At 45.5% G+C, this 15,985-nt stretch overlaps 1 protein-coding gene across 1 annotated transcript in view; it reads right to left on the bottom strand.

Moving 5' to 3' along the window:
- Positions 1 to 15,985, bottom strand: part of LOC140427374 (ran-binding protein 17-like) — a 1,937,807-nt gene that overhangs the window by 943,772 nt on the left and 978,050 nt on the right. The window contains exons 17-18 of the mRNA XM_072512921.1: positions 8,363 to 8,426; positions 7,249 to 7,363 (exon numbers count right to left, since the gene is read on the bottom strand). Of these exons, the coding sequence (XP_072369022.1) occupies positions 7,249 to 7,363; positions 8,363 to 8,426 (179 nt within the window). The remainder of the gene's footprint in view (positions 1 to 7,248; positions 7,364 to 8,362; positions 8,427 to 15,985) is intronic.

The following is a 15,985-nucleotide window of genomic DNA, read 5'->3' as shown; positions in this document are numbered from 1 at the left end:
AGTGGACGTATTAGTGAGAGGCAACATGGTTTTGTGAAGGGGAGGTCGTGTCTCACTATCTTGATCGGGTTTTTCGTGGAAGTGACGAAGATGATTGATGAAGGTAGGGCAGTGGATGTTGTCTACATGGACTTCAATAAGGCCTTTGACAATGTCCCCCATGGCAGACTGGTACAGACGGTGTCATCGCACGGGAACAGAGGTGAGCTGGCAAGATGGATACAGAATTGGCTCGGTCATAGAAGACAGAGGGTAGCAGTGGAAAGGTGAGTTTCTGAATGGAGCGCTGTGACTAATGGCATTCCTCAGTGCTGGGACCTTTGCTGTTTGTAGTATATATAAATGATTTGGAGGAAAATGTAACTGGTCTGATTAGTAAGTTTACAGATGATACAATGGTTGGTGGAATTGCGAATATTGATGAGAACCGTCAGAGGATACAACAGAATATAGATTGGTTGGAGACTTGGGCGGAGAGATGGAAGATGGAGTTTAATCCAGACAAATGTGAGATAATGCATTTTGGAAGGTCTAATATAGATGGGACAGTGACCCAAGCCAGAATCGAACCTGGGACACTGGAGCTGTGAAGCAACTGTGCTAACCACTGTGCTACTGTGAAAGGAGAGAACTGGCACTGAGTTTAAGAGCCAGCTGCAATAACCAGATTTAATGTGAGGAACAGATAACAAAGGTAAATCAAAAGTTTGGTGACACCTTTGTCCTGATTATAAAACAGCTGAGGTGTAATTAAAATAGGAGATACTCGGAATGGTTTCCTCCAACAGGGAAGGCTGTAGCGCCAAGGGAAACGCAGGGCAAACCCCGCGAACTAAGTCACGCGGTTGAAAATATCAAATAGGTATGTCCCTGCTAGTTGGACTTTCGCAGAGAACTCCTCTCAACTGGCGAGCCATCCACCTATAAACAGATCTCTGAAGCAGGCTAGCCCCTTCCCTTCTCATGCCTTAAAAGTTGAATCCAAACCCGATGGCACAAACAAATGGTTACCATTTCTAGGAGCCAGTAATGACATGGCACTCAGCCTGTAATGTTGTCTGAGCTGCCTCCATATCATCAAAGTGGGTTTGAGGTATATTTCATTGGAGAGATTGGGAGTGGTACCTTTACTAGGGCCTAGAGGCTCGATCCTTCACACAAACTTGCCTCCATCCTCTCTCATATGGTGTCCTATTCTCCGTATCATCCAATACCTTCTCCACATTGGCCGCCCAGTAATACATGAGGAAATTGCGTGGTGCCAAGCCCCCAAACTGCCTTGTCGCCACAGCCTTCTCTGTTGGAGGAAACCTTTCGGTTGGCAAGAACTGGAGGGTGGAAGATCTTCAATATCTATGATCATCACAGTGGAATCTATGTCGCTTGATTAGGTGAAGGTGAAATGGGAGGGGAAGTTGGGACCATCTTAGATGAGGATGCATGGAATGAGGACGTTTGAAGGGTAAATTCCACCACATCCTGTATGTGGCTCAGTCTCATCCAACTCAAGGTGGTTCACTGAGCTCATCTAACCAACAGTAGGATGAGTGGGTTATTTGATGGAGTGGAGGACAGGTGAAAGTGGTGTTCTCGCGGGCCTGCCAACGATACCCACATATTCTGGTCTCGTCCAAAGATGATGAGCTTTTGGGTCTCCTTCTTTAACACCATGTCAGTGGTTCTTAACGTTGATCTGGAGCCTTGTCCTTTGACTGCCATTTTCAGGGTGTAGGACTCACTGGGACTGCGGATGGGGGTGAAGGCAGATGTACTCGCTGTTGCCTCACTGATAGCCCAAAGGCGTATTCTGCTGGGATGGTGAGCATCTGCTCCGCCTAGTGCCTCGGCTTGGTTGGGTAACCTTATGGACATTTATACCTGGAAAAGATCAGCTCCACTGTCAGGTGATCGGCAGAGGGTTTCTATCTGAGGTGACAGCCATTTATCCCTCACTTTGAAGAGCTAATCACCATCAGCTGTTGGGGGAGGGGTAGAGGAAGGGTTTATGGGGAAGGTTAGGAGGGATACAGGGGAATGGTTTTAATTGTAGCCTTTGTTATGTGTTTTTCTATATCTCTGACTTCTTGTATTATGAACACGACAATTGTGCCATGTTTGAACAATTTTCATAGTTGTGTTGTAGTTCAGCAATAAAAATATTCTCTTTTAAAAAAAGGAATGGTTTTATTTAAAAATTTTCACTTTTGTTTTCAAATTTCTGGCTGGCCTTGCCCCTCCCTCCAGAAATATCTCTGTAATCCCCTCCACGATATCTCCACTCCTCTCATTCTGGCCTCGAGTATCTCCTATTTTAATTACGCCTCAACTGGTGGCTGTGCCTTAAGTTGCCTAAGCACCTGAATTCCCTCCGGAATTCCCTCCCAAAACCTCTCCACCTCCCTTTCCACCTTTAAGACACTCTGCAGAATCTACAACTTTGGCTAAGCTTTTGGTCATCTGCCCAAATTATGCTCTGTACTGCTCCTGTGAAGCAGCTTGAGGGGATTTTATTCTGTTGAAGACTCGATACAATTACAAGCTGTTATTGTTGTAATATTCTCTACTTTACCAATACTCATCTATGGCCTCCAAGTGAGATTGCCCATTTACTTCCAAATTGAGGGCAGCTTTGTTTTGTAGCTACATGCCCACCAGGAAATGGGTTCAGATTATGTGCTTATTTCACATGAGATCCCTATCGGGTGTAGACTCTCAGCCAAATGTGATATGAACCTGGGTTAGAGCACTGCAAGGCTTGAATCTAAACCATTGTACAACTCAGTCTTCTATAATCTTTTAAATATAAAGAAAACATTTTCATGAATTACACAATTAAATATCTGAATTTCCACTAAATCAGTAATTATAAAAGACTTCCCAAAAGATTTAAAAAACTGTAATGAAATTTAGACAACATAATTCTGTTTACAGTATGTTAATAAATATATTAATTATACTTCATTAACATACAGAAATTAGATAGCATAGAATCCCTACAGTGCAGAAGGAGGCAATTCAGCCCATCGGGTCTGCACCGGCCCTTGGAAAGAGGACCCCATCTTAAGAATTACAACTCACAAAATGGTGAATATTATCTACAGTAACTCAGAGGGTTAACCAGATATTGAGGAAAAATGTAACTGAAAAAGTTTGCAGTACAGCATAGATAGCAGTTTATTCAGTAAAATACTCTGGAATATCTTGCCTAAATGATGAATTGTCACCCCATTGTTTCATTCACAGCGACACAAATAAACTTATCTTTCATTGTCAATAATCTCCTCCTTCTGAAAGTGCTAACAGGGCACTTATCAATGCAAGTGTCAGTTATGGCTCAATTGGTAACACTCCTGCTTCTGAGACACAAGGTTGCAGATTCAAGGCCCACTCCAGGGCTTCAGCACAAAAATCAAGGGTGTCACTCCAGTGCAGTACTGAGGAGTGTATCAGCACTGTTAGAGTTGGCAATATTTCACCCTTAGTCAACATCAAAAAAAAGATTAAGACATTGCTGTTTCAGGGATATGTGTGCACACCGGCTGCCTATATTAGGGCAGCACGGTAGCACAGTGGTGAGCACAGTTGCTTCTCAGCTCCAGGGTCTCAGCTTCGATTCCCGGCTTGGGTCACTATCTGTGCGGAGTCTGCACGTTCTCCCCGTGCCTGCGTGGGTTTCCTCCGGGTCCTCTGGTTTCCTCCCACAGTCCAAAGATGTGCAGGTTAGGTGGATTGACCATACTAAATTACCCTGAGTGTCCAAAAAGGTTAGGCGGGGTTATTGGGTTACGGGTGTGGGCTTAAGTGGGGTCCTATTTCCAAGGGCCAGTGCAGACTCGATGGGCCGAATGGCCTACTTCTGCACTGTAAAGTCTATCATTACCAACAGTGACAACACTCTGATAAAGCTTGGTCGAATTTGTAAAACTTGAAGAGTTTTCGCAAACAGGCCAAAAAGTTGGCCACTGATGCTTTGTGACTGTATGTAAATGCATAAACAGGGGGCATTTATTGTGCAGCTTTGAGTTGCTTTGAGCAAAAGGTGTGGAGGGGAAAGTGCTGAGATTCGAACTCAGCATCTTCTGTTTACCAGAGCGGCACTTTAACCACCTGAGCCACTGTGCCCGGCCGCTGTATGTAAATGAAAACGGTGGACTATAAGCAAAGTTTCGTATCGAAGCGGCCGCGCACCAATGCGACCAATTCTGCAAAGGAATGGGATTCAGGCGGAGCCGGGTAAGTTAAACATTTGATGATGCTGTGCGTTTCCACTCTGCAGATCATGAGGACGGTCACTGTTTGTCTTTTGTCGCCCGCAATGGCGTTAAGCAAAAAGAAATAACGTAGCCACTCAATATGTTGGGTCCAGTCACCCGTCTGGGTGTAGAACGCCTCCAATTTCCCAATGAGTGGCATAGCTGCAGCAGGTGGAAAGCCTCTGGAGGCGTAGTTGAGTTGGGCCGGGTCTGGAGGAAATGGCGTCTCTTGCAGCTCTATTTCATCTTCGTTGCCAATGTAAAGAGTGACCACATGGAAGCGATAACTGTTAGAAAAACTCAATATTTATTTAATTAGATACAACTCCTAATCCCCGAAGGGTCTCCCACACCCTCCAACACTTGGGTTGGGGTATTTATGTCCCATGGAACCCTTGATTAAGGGTGTTGCTCCACCCCCTCATCTGGGGAGATCATATTCAGGTGAAGCCATGAGGACTCTGATGTTGCAGACCCCGTGGCCTCCAGTCGGGTTATAAAACTATCAATTTCAGCCTTGAAAATGTTCAAGGACTCGGCCTCCACAGCTTCCTGGGGTAAAGAATGCCAAAGATTCACCACTCTTTGTAAAAGGAATTCTTCCTCAAATCTGTTTTAAATGAGCACCACCTTAGTCTGAGACTGTGCCCTCTTGTCCTACACTCTCCCATGAGTGGAAACATGGAAACTCCCAACATCAAGCCATTTTAAAAAACAATTGTCACAAGAAGGCTTACATTAACACTGCAATGAAGTTACTGTGAAAAGCCCCCAGTCGTCACATTCCGGTGCCTGTTTGGGTACACAGGGGGAAATTCAGAATGTCCAATTCACCTAACAGCATGTCTTTTGGGACTAGTGGGAGGAAACCGGAGCACCCGGAGGAAACCCACACAGACACGGGAGAACGTGCAGACTCCGCACAGACAGTGACCCAGCCGGGAATCGAACCTGGGACCCTGGTGCTATTAAGCCACAGTGCTAACCACTGTTCTACCGTGCTGCCCAACCCCCTAAGAATCTTATATGTTTCAATCATATCATTGTTCATTCTTCTGAATTCCAAAGTGTACAGACCCGACCTGTCCAATCTTTCCTCATACATTCTACATGCTTTGCTATCCATGAGTGAATCAATCGCTTTTTTGGCACACTTTACGCTATCCATGACTGGATCCCTTACTCCCAACATCCTTTGGTATCTGTGACTGGATCTCCTTTTACCCTGCACGCTATGTTTTCTGGAACCAGATCCCTTTCTCTCCAAACCCTACACTATGTTACTGGTGTTCTATTTCAGAGCGCCAACTAGGGGATGATAGAACTGGAGCCAATCTCTACACACTTTTATAAGTTTTATTTACCAAGATACACATTATGAACAAACAAAGAAAGCCTGTGCCGACCATGCTGCCTGTCTAAACTAAAATCTTCTGCACTTCCGGGGTCCGTATCCCTCTATTCCCATTCTATTCATGTATTTGCAAAGATGCCCCTTAAACATCACTATCGTCCCTGCTTCCACCACCTCCTCCGGCAGCGAGTTCCAGGCACCCACTACCCTCTGTGTAAAAAACTTGCCTCGTACATCTCCTCTAAACCTTGCCTCTCGCACTTTAAATCTATGCCCTCTAGTAATTGACCCCTCTACCCTGGGAAAAAACCTCTGACTATCCACTCTGTCTATGCCCCTCATAATTTTGTAGACCTCTATCAGGTCGCCCCTCAACCTCCATCATTCCAGTGAGAACAAACCGAGTTTATTCAACCTCTCCTCATAGCTAATGCCCTCCATACCAGGCAACATCCTGGTAAATCTCTTCTGTATCCTCTCTAAAGCCTCCACATCCTTCTGGTAGTGTGGCAACCAGAATTGAACACTATACTCCAAGTGTGGCTGAACTAAGGTTCTATACAGCTGCAACATGACTTGCCAATTTTTATATGCAATGCCCCGGCTAATGAAGGCAAGCATGCCGTATGCCTTCTTGACTACCTTCTCCACCTGTGTTGCCACTTTCAGTGACCTGTGGACCATGCAAACATAACCTAGCCACCAAAATGTCAGTCTGTTTCTATTTATAGGAGAACAAATAAATCCACAGTTAATGCCCACCACTTGCACACAATTAAATATAATTAACAATTCATTCGCTTTCTCTTTGCACATTATGCTAAATGCAACCGGATTCCTTTATTTTCACACACTACGCTCTCACAGGCAGAATCCTTTTGATTCCATACCATATGCTATCCATAACTGGATCACTTCCTTTCCACATAAATCAGAAAGTAATGGGTTCGTGTTCAGCAACCTGAACTGAGCCAGAGCAGTAGTCATGCCAGTATATTAGTTTTAGTGCCACTGGGTTAATGGGAGGAAATATACGCCTGGTTCCTGACCTAGGATAGTCATGTGATAACAGTTTTGGGCTTGGTGGCGATGGCCTCTTCAGCTGAATAGTTGGCTCACTGTCCAGAGTTGCCTGTGAAGAAAGGCCACTTTGATGCGGTGGTGTTTGGCTGCTGCAATTTATATTTGTAGCCGAGTGAGAGTGACTGGCTTCAGGACGAAGGTGGCTAAATAGGAGACCAAAATACCATTAAGCATTTATGAAAAAAATCCAATCAATGTTTTTCCTACAATCTATGAGATGTTACATGATGCTCCCATGCACAATGCGAATGATTGACAAGTGATAGTATAAGCTGCTCAGAATTTAGCGAAATCCAGTTTATTTAATTACAAAATCCGCACTTTAATATGTTCTAAACAAAAAGGAATTGGAACATTATTTTTTAGGATGATATTATTTTCATCAATATACTCGTAAATTTAATTTTAAAAAGAATCGAAGGGGGCGGGTTAATAAAAAGAAAAAAACTTCCCAGAAAAAGTCTTTAACAATAACCTTTTTCATGTATAAGCCCAAGGCAATCTGCTGTGATAAATAGTTAGCTATCCAAATGTGACAGCTGAACTTTTCCATCTTACCCAAGTCGACGAGAAGCAGGCGAGTCAGTGCAGTGTAGAAGGTCGTGCGGCATCTCAGGACAGCATCACCAAGGTGGAAGTGTTCACTGATGCCCAGGAAAGGGAAGTGTTCACTCTGATCATCCAAAGGAGAAGCACAGGAACAAGCAATTAATCAGTATATACACTAATTTCATTACTGGGGGCAAAGATTTCAACTTTCACACCTTATCTCCTGAAGTCATTTGCTCCAGCAGCTCTCCAGTGCCTCAAATTGTGCACATTTGAGCCTAGACGTTGAATGCCAGGCAGGTTATTTGACTGTGAAGGGCTTTAGAGCTAAGCCTAGTCCTGTTCTCAGCTGACATTTGAACACAGGCAGGTGCAAGGATCATTCGGAAATTGGAATCAAGGTTGATGCAGAAGCCCACCTTTTGAACGGGCCAAGGCTTGGTACAAATAAGGGCTGAACCCTGACAATCTCATCTATACTGCAGCGCCTAATTAGACTGGGCCTCTGGAGGAGCTGGATTAAATAGCTGGCTTTCAAACTCTGACAGCTGAACTCAAGTTTCACAGAAATGAAAGGAACAAATAATTTGCCTGGTTTTAATTTTGCACCTCTGGTCATTCCTTAATAATGTGAGAGAGGAATTTGTGAAGAATCAACTGTTATAACAAAATAATTGGGCAGCACGGTAGCATTGTGGATAGCACAATTGCTTCACAGCTCCAGGGTCCCAGGTTCGATTCCGGCTTGGGTCACTGTCTGTGCGGAGTCTGCACATCCTCCCCGTGTGTGCGTGGGTTTCCTCCGGGTGCTCCGGTTTCCTCCCACCGTCCAAAGATGTGCAAGTTAGGTGGATTGACCATGATAAATTGCCCTTAGTGTCCAAAATTGCCCTTAGTGTTGGGTGGGGTTACTGGATTATGGGGATAGGGTGGAGGTGTCGACCGTGGGTGGGGTGCTCTTTCCAAGAGTCGGTGCAGACTCGATGGGCCGAATGGCCTCCTTCTGCACTATAAATTCTATGAAAACTATGAAACAGTTGTGACATCCAAGACAAATATATTGTAATTGGCTGGAAAAACGTTTTTTTAAAAAATTCTTCTCTGACAAAACAAAGGTACTTACAGTGTGGTTCCGAAGCATGAATCGTACTGCATCAATCTTCACCAGCTTCTTCAAGATGGCATACGTAATGGCAATGTCAAGGATACAAACAAAGAAGAACATGGCTAAAACCCTGTGACCTGACTGGTTTAAATCTCCTGTAAACATGTATGATCATATACATGACAACAAGGTGCTGCTAGGCAATGCCTGCAGTGAGGGCTCGGGAGAAGCTCTCTGGAGAGGTGAAAAGGTTGTGGAAGAGTCATGACTCCATGCCGTGGTAAACATAACCTTTTGGATAAATGATGTTCTGTTAGGTATGGCTGAAAGAGCTGCAGTGATGCCTGTATGCCGGTGCTGGAGTGGAGCCTCTGGAAGCCAGTGGAACATTGTCTTAGGAGATGAGATTAAGCTATTAGGAGCAACTTTTGGGAGGGAATTCAGAGGCTAGATCTTGAAAGTAAAGATTTAAAATCCTTCATGCGGGACAGAGTTTTGACGAGGTTGTATAACTGAGAGTTTTGACACTCTCAGACAGTACATTCAAGACCTTAACCTCTAGTAGTGTGAATATCTTTCTCATATAGCTTTCGCTTCTTATTCCAATTATTTTAATTCTGTGCCCTCTCGTTCTCGGTCCTTTCATCAGTGGGAATCATTTTTCCCTATCTACCCTATCCAGACCTGAATGATTTTGAATACCTCAATCAGATCTCCTTTCAACCATCTTTCCTCTAAGGAAAACAGTCCTAACTTCTCCAATCTACTTCCATAACTGAAGTTTCTCATGCCTGGAACTATTATGTAAACCTCTTCTACACTCTCTCCAATACATCCTTCTTAATGCATGGCCAGAATTGGATGAAATAATCCAGCTGAGGCCAAAACTGTCTTTTTAAAATTTATTCATGGATTGTGGGTATCGTCGACTGGGTCCCCACTTATTGCCATCTCTAATTGCCTCTGAGAGGTTTGTGGTGAACTGCCTTCTTGAACTGCTGGAGTTCATGGGGTGTAGGTCCACCCACAATGCTGTTAGGGAGGGAGTTCCAGGAGTTTGACTAAGCGATAGTGAAGGAACGTCAATATATTTCCAAGTCAGGATGGTCTTTGGCAACTTTAATTCCTTGTTCTTGTACCCTATTCCCCTTGTGATAAAGCCTAGGGTACTGTATGCTTTCAGAACCTGTTGTGGTACTTTCAATGACTTAAACATATGTACACTCAGATTGTTCTGCTCCTTCTCTCTTTCGAATTGTACTCTTTATTTTATAGTGTCTCTCCATGTTCTTTCTACCAAAATCAATCACTTCACATTGCTCCATATTGAACTTCACTGCCCCTTTTCCACCCATTCCACCAACTTGTCCATGTCCTTTCAAAGGGCAGCACGGTAGCACAGTGGTTAGCATTGTTGTTTCACATCGCCAGGGTCCCAGGTTCGATTCCCGGCTTGGGTCACTTTCTGTGTGGAGTCTGCATGTTCTCCCCATGTCCGCGTGGGTTTCCTCCAAGTGCTCCGGTTTCCTCCCACAAGTCCCGAAAGAGGTGCTGTCAGGTAATTTGGACATTCTGAATTCTCCCTGTGTACCCAAACAGGCGGCTGAGTGTGGCGACTAGGGCCTTTTCACAGTAACTTCATTGCAGCGTTAATGTAAATCTACTTGTGACAATAAAGATGATTTAAAAAAGTTTTACACAATCCCCCTCACAGCTCACAATGTTCTAAAGTTCTGTATCATCTGCAAATTTTGAAATTGTGCCCTGTACACCAAGGTCTAGGTCATTAATATGTATCAGCAAAAGCAAGGGCCCCAACACTGACCCTTGGGGAACTCCACTACAAAGCTTCTTCCAGCCCAAGAAGCATTCATTAACCACTACTCTCTGTTTCATGTCACTCAAGCCATTTTGTTCTGGTCCCTTTTATTCCATGAGCTATAACTTTTGTCAAAAGTCTTGAATTCTCTCTCTCTCGTGTCACAACAATTGGTTTTTAAAAATATCTATTTTTATTTAAATTTTCAATATTTCAACATAATAAACACAATTTTCAATATTTCAACATAATAAACACAAACCCAAGGCAAACCTCCATCACCTCATCCCCCCCCCCCCCCCCCCCCCCAAATTAGACTCCCCCTCCTCCACCTCTTGATGCCAACCAGATCACCAAAGTGCAAGATGAAGAAACCGCATCTCTTTTGGAACCCCTCATCTGCCCCCGCAGAGCAAATTTCACCTTCTCTAAGTATAGGAACTCCATTAGATCCCCCAGCCACGCCAAGGCACAGGGGGGGAAGCTGACCTCCACCCCAACAGGACCCGCCTGCGAGCAATCTACAAAGTGAAGGCTAAGGCATCCATCTCTGCACCCGTTGCAACTCCGGCAGGTCAGACACCCCGAATATGGCCTCCCGAGGACCTCGCTCCAAATCTGACATGGTGCTAAAAAACGACACGCAAAATGTCAACTTCAGGCAGGACCAAAACATATGATCGTGATTAACTGGCCCCCTCTCAAATTGTTAGCAGCTATCCTCCACCCTCTCAAACAGCCGGCTCACCTTCACCTTCGTTAAGTGCACCCTGTGCATAACTATTAATTGAATCAACCCCAGCCTCGCACACGAGGTCGAGGCATTAACCCTCCGCAGCACCTCACACCATAATCCGTCCTCCCACACCATCCACAGCTCCTCCTCCCACTTGACCTTAATGCCTTTCATGGACACCTTATCCTCCTCCATGATCCGACCGTAAATCGCCGAAATGATCCCACTCTCAGCCCCATCACCAACAGCATCTCCTCCATGTACGAAGAGGACGGTGCCACCGGAAAGTTCGGGAAGAACTTTCTCGCAAAGTTCCGCACATGCATATACCTGAAGCCTTCCTCAAGCTGGAGCCCAAACTTCATCCCCCAACTCCTCCAAACTGGTAAACCGCCCCTCCAAAACAGATCCTTTATCTCCTTCACCCCTCTCTCCTCCCATTACTTGAACCTCGCATCCATCCTCCCTGGCTCAAACTCATGGTTCCCTCTTATCGACATCACCATCAAGCCTGCCCTCAACTTAAAGTGCTGTTGGAATCGGCTCCAAATCTTCAGCATGGCTACCACCACAGGACTCCCCGAATACTTCCCTGGGGCAAACGGTAGTGGCGCTGTTGCCAACACTAGCAGCTGCGAGCCTTTACAGGAACCCGCTTCCATCTGCACCCATGAGGCCTCCATCTCCCTGCTCCAGCCCTGCATCTTCTCCCCAATCGTTGCCCAATAATAGTATGGCAAGTCCAGTAGTGCCAACCCCCACGACTACTGCCCCCTTTCAAGCACTGCTTTCCTTCCCTGCCCACATAAACCACGAAACTAGCCTATCTACCCCTTAAAAATGATTTCAATAAAAAGACCGGCAAACACTGAAACAGAAAAAAAAAACTCAGCAGAATGTTCATGTTCACTGCCTGCACCCAGCCTTCCAATGAGAAGGGGAGACTATCCCACCGCAACAATTCTCCTTCACCCTTTCAACCAAGCTCGTGAAATTGAATTTACCTAGTCGTGCTCAATCCCGCGCCACCTGCACCCCCCGATACCTAAAATGAATTGTCGCTATCCGGAATATCAACCCTCACCCCCCACCCACTCATGGAGAAGGCACCTCAAAATACTCGCTTTTCCCTAAATTAAATTTGTACCCCGAATACACCCTGAATCTCCTTATATCCAGCACCGAAGAGCTCGGATCTGAGATGTACAATCGCAGATCGTTTGCATACAGAGACACCCTATTCTAAGTTATTAAGGATTACATATAGAGTACTGTATCTGTGGGGGGTAGTTGTGTTGGTAGTTGATAAAATGTTCCTGTGTTTATAAAATGTTAACTGAATTCATAGAATAAACAGCGTTTTGTTTAAAAATACTTGAGGTCTCTGTTGCATAACACCTGGAAAGTAGGCCCCTGTGCTCCTCATAACCAAAATCTATTAAAAGTTGTAGGTCAGGTAAACTCCATGATATACTTTGGAGTTTTCTAAACCCTGGCCCATAACAATAGCTTTGCCACCCCGATAGAGCCAGCACCTAGATCTAACTTTGGTCCTGGAACTCAATTTAGGTCATCCTCCTCCCTAAGATTAGTTGATGTGTGTTAAAACCCACAGCATCCCAGGTTGGCGCATAGACATTGACTAAAACCACCAAAAGTACCTGCCAAAGCCTGACCATGATATATCTGCCACCAGGATCTGCCACAATATTGGCGGCCAAAACGGAATCCGTTTATTAATTAAAATAACCGTCCCCCCGGGCCCTACCATTGAAGTCAGAATGAAATACCTGGCTCACCCACCCCTTCTGCAACCTGGTCTGGTCCCTTACCCACAAATGAGTCTCTTACAAAAACACCACATCAGCCCTCAAACTTTTCAGGTGAGTGAATACCCTTGACCTTTTCACTGGGCCACAAAACCCTCCAGGTGGCCATCTGAATTAGGGCCTCCCACCTCGCCTTGACCTCTGGTCAGCCATTTCCACGAAAAAGGATTATCCAACAACTACTTAGAGAGCACAAAGCCCATCCAAGACGGCCACCAAACCCACCAGCAAGACAAAACAAAGAGAAATCTGTAGTTACCGTCAGCCCCCTAAACCCCTTCCTCCCCACCACTCCACCCTCAAACAATACCATACCCAAATATACATACCAATAACAACAAAACAAACAAAACCCCTCCCCAACTAATCTTAATCCCAAACAAAACAAAAACACTAAACTCGTTATCCCAAACCAAATTAGTATAATGATTTGCAGCTACCCCCACCAATTCACTCCCGTTAGCTAGGTAACTGGACGGTAAAAAAAAATACTGCCCAGGCCGAAGACACAAAGTAGAACAAAACAAAACCCTTCAAACATCATATTTCAACCGAGAGCTATATATTCCCTATAACAACCATCATACAAAGAATACCCCTCATAACATTAAGCCTCCCACCAACATCCAACATATGAAACTATCAACCCACCCAAGAACAAAGATATACAAACTTCTATGTACAAGGAACCCCAACAACTCTCCACACCCATTTGCCCAACCCCAAAAACCCTGCAAAAACACAATCAACTCGAACCAAGTCCATGTTCTTTGCAAAGACATCCGCATCCTCCAGTGCATCGAAATAATAGTACTTTATCTCAAAAGCCACTTGGAGCTGCACCAGGTATACAATTCCAAACTGAACTCAATTCTTATACAGGACAGCTTTGGCCTTGTTAAACGCTGCCCGCCTCTTTACCAATTCCGCTCCAATGTCCTGGTAAAGCCTGATGGCATGACCTTCCTATTTATGGTCCCGATGCTCCTTCGCCCACGTGAGGGCCCATTTCTTCTCTTGGAATCTGTGGAACTGTATTATAACAGCCAGTAGTGACTTGTTGGGTCAGGGCTTCTGCCGTAGTGTCTGATCGAGCTCAGGAGGTGACGTGAATCCACCCTCCCCCACCCTCTTCCCAAACATCTTCGAGAAATATTCTGTGGGAGTTGGGCCTTCTATACCTTCTGGCAACACCACAATTCTGAGATTCTGCCTCCTAGAGCAGTTCTCCAGATCATCTACCTTGGCTCTCAGTACTTTATTTTCACTGGCCATCAGGGAGATCTTAGCCTTCGCTGTGCTTAAAAAGAGCCACCTTCATGCCCTTTATCGCCACGCCATGCGTTTTCAACATTTCAAAGGTCTTTTCTAATTCTGACCGAATGAGAGGCTCTATCGACTCATGAAGGTCCCCGGACACAACCCTCCATTGCTTCTCAAATTCAACCGCCAAGACGCCGGCAAGCATCTCGGCCGTTCTTTCCCTTATGTGGGCAATTCCATTACGTGGGTTCCTTATACCATCGGTCAGGTGGGATTTTACGAAAAATATCCCCAGAAACTGGCTAATAGGGCCAAAAATCAAGTACCCCAGTGGGAGCCACCTAGTGTGCGACTTCTCCCTATATGCTGCCACTGGAAGTCCGGTGATAGTGTAGCTTTCCAGTGGTAAAATACCCTGCTGTTTAGTGCCTTTGAACTATTCACACAACTTGTCAGGTGTTAGATCCTTTTAGCTAGCTCGCGAAGTACCTCCAAGAGCTCCTGACTCTTTTTCTGCCAAACAGGAAAACTGACCACTTCCTGTGAACGATTTATTTCTTTTCACACAATAATTCTATGTTCCTATGTCTGGTTCCTCTTTGTGCTTGCATCTGTGTGTTTATCACCTTCTGCCTCCAGCTCTCATTTGCTTGTAGCTTGACTTTCTTTCTGGCCACATGGTTTCTGGTCTCAACTTCCATCCTGCTTTCAGGTCAAGGCTGTCAAGTCACACTTCTATTACCAAGAAAATGATAATTGATCCCTATATCATTGATACTTCTTAGAAGTTCCTTTCAAATATTCTTCAAAACAATTACAGATTTCACAGATATTTAAAGAAATTATATGTGTTCCATACTGTACTGCTTCTGGAACAAATGTGTGAAATGCGGTTCCAACATCTAACCAATGCTGCAGCACCCACCACACCTCCCCTCCCCAACCTGAATTTTACGGGCAACCCAGGGACTGGAAACTAGTGAGGTGGGCCTATAAATTAGAGTGGTATGCCAACACTGGTTCGCTACTGATGCCCCCACTGTTATTTTACGAGCGAGAAGGAGGCATTGCATATGTCACCCACCCTTAACCTGAGTGAGGGCCTTGGGTTCAGCTCTGATTTAACAAGTGGTGGGTGAGGCCAATGCTCCAAGCACAGCCTGGCAGGTTTAATCTTGTGGATTGATGGCCAGTTAAACGGAGGGATGTTTTTGCTGGGTCCATAGCTTAGCCTCGATTACCTGCATGTCCGGGTTCATTGCTGAACGCTATCTCCCTGGCCTATCTGCAGCACCAGCAGTAACCATCACTCCTAGGTTATAGAGAACGGACCAGCACCTCTTTGAGACATAACTTGATCCCGAAAACAAATAGAAATCCTGGGCGTGATTTAACGGGAGAAGTTCTAAGTGCCATATCGGGCGTGACTTCCGGGTGCTTCCTGATGGCCGAGCTGGTGTGACTGTGGCCTGTATTTAACAGCACTTAGTGTCAGAAATGATCCCCCCATGAGCTTCACAGTGGAACTGGATGGCCTGCCAGCTGATTCATCTTGACCACGCCGAGTAGCTCCCTGCTAACAAGGGAGAGGTGCTCATAAACAGCTCCCAGGCTGCACATGACCATGGCACCACGAAGACCTGCTCCATGCATGGGGGATGCCAACCTGGCCAGGCTGCTGGATGCCGTGGATGTGAGATGGGACACCCTGTTCTCCGAGGGCGTCGGAGGACCAGCAACAGGGCCGCCAATGCCTTCTGGGAGGCAGTGGCAGCGTCTATCAGTTTAGGCAACGTGACTAGGAGGACCGGCATCCAGTGCAGGAATAAGACCAATTACCTCTACAGGAACGCAAGAGTAAGATAACACCAGCCCCCTGACATAGTTCCGCATGCCACCCCCTGCCCTCCAACAAGTCGGCGGCTGGCACCTCCCACCTAGCATATTACCATGCCTGTGCCCCACCACACCCTGGCACCCACAAGTACAACCCC

Source organism: Scyliorhinus torazame, chromosome 7 (assembly GCF_047496885.1).
Source record: "Scyliorhinus torazame isolate Kashiwa2021f chromosome 7, sScyTor2.1, whole genome shotgun sequence".
Classification (NCBI taxonomy): Eukaryota; Metazoa; Chordata; class Chondrichthyes; order Carcharhiniformes; family Scyliorhinidae; genus Scyliorhinus; species Scyliorhinus torazame.
The sequence above is the reverse complement of the archived record's forward strand: the minus strand, read 5'-3'. Positions and strand labels throughout refer to the sequence as shown.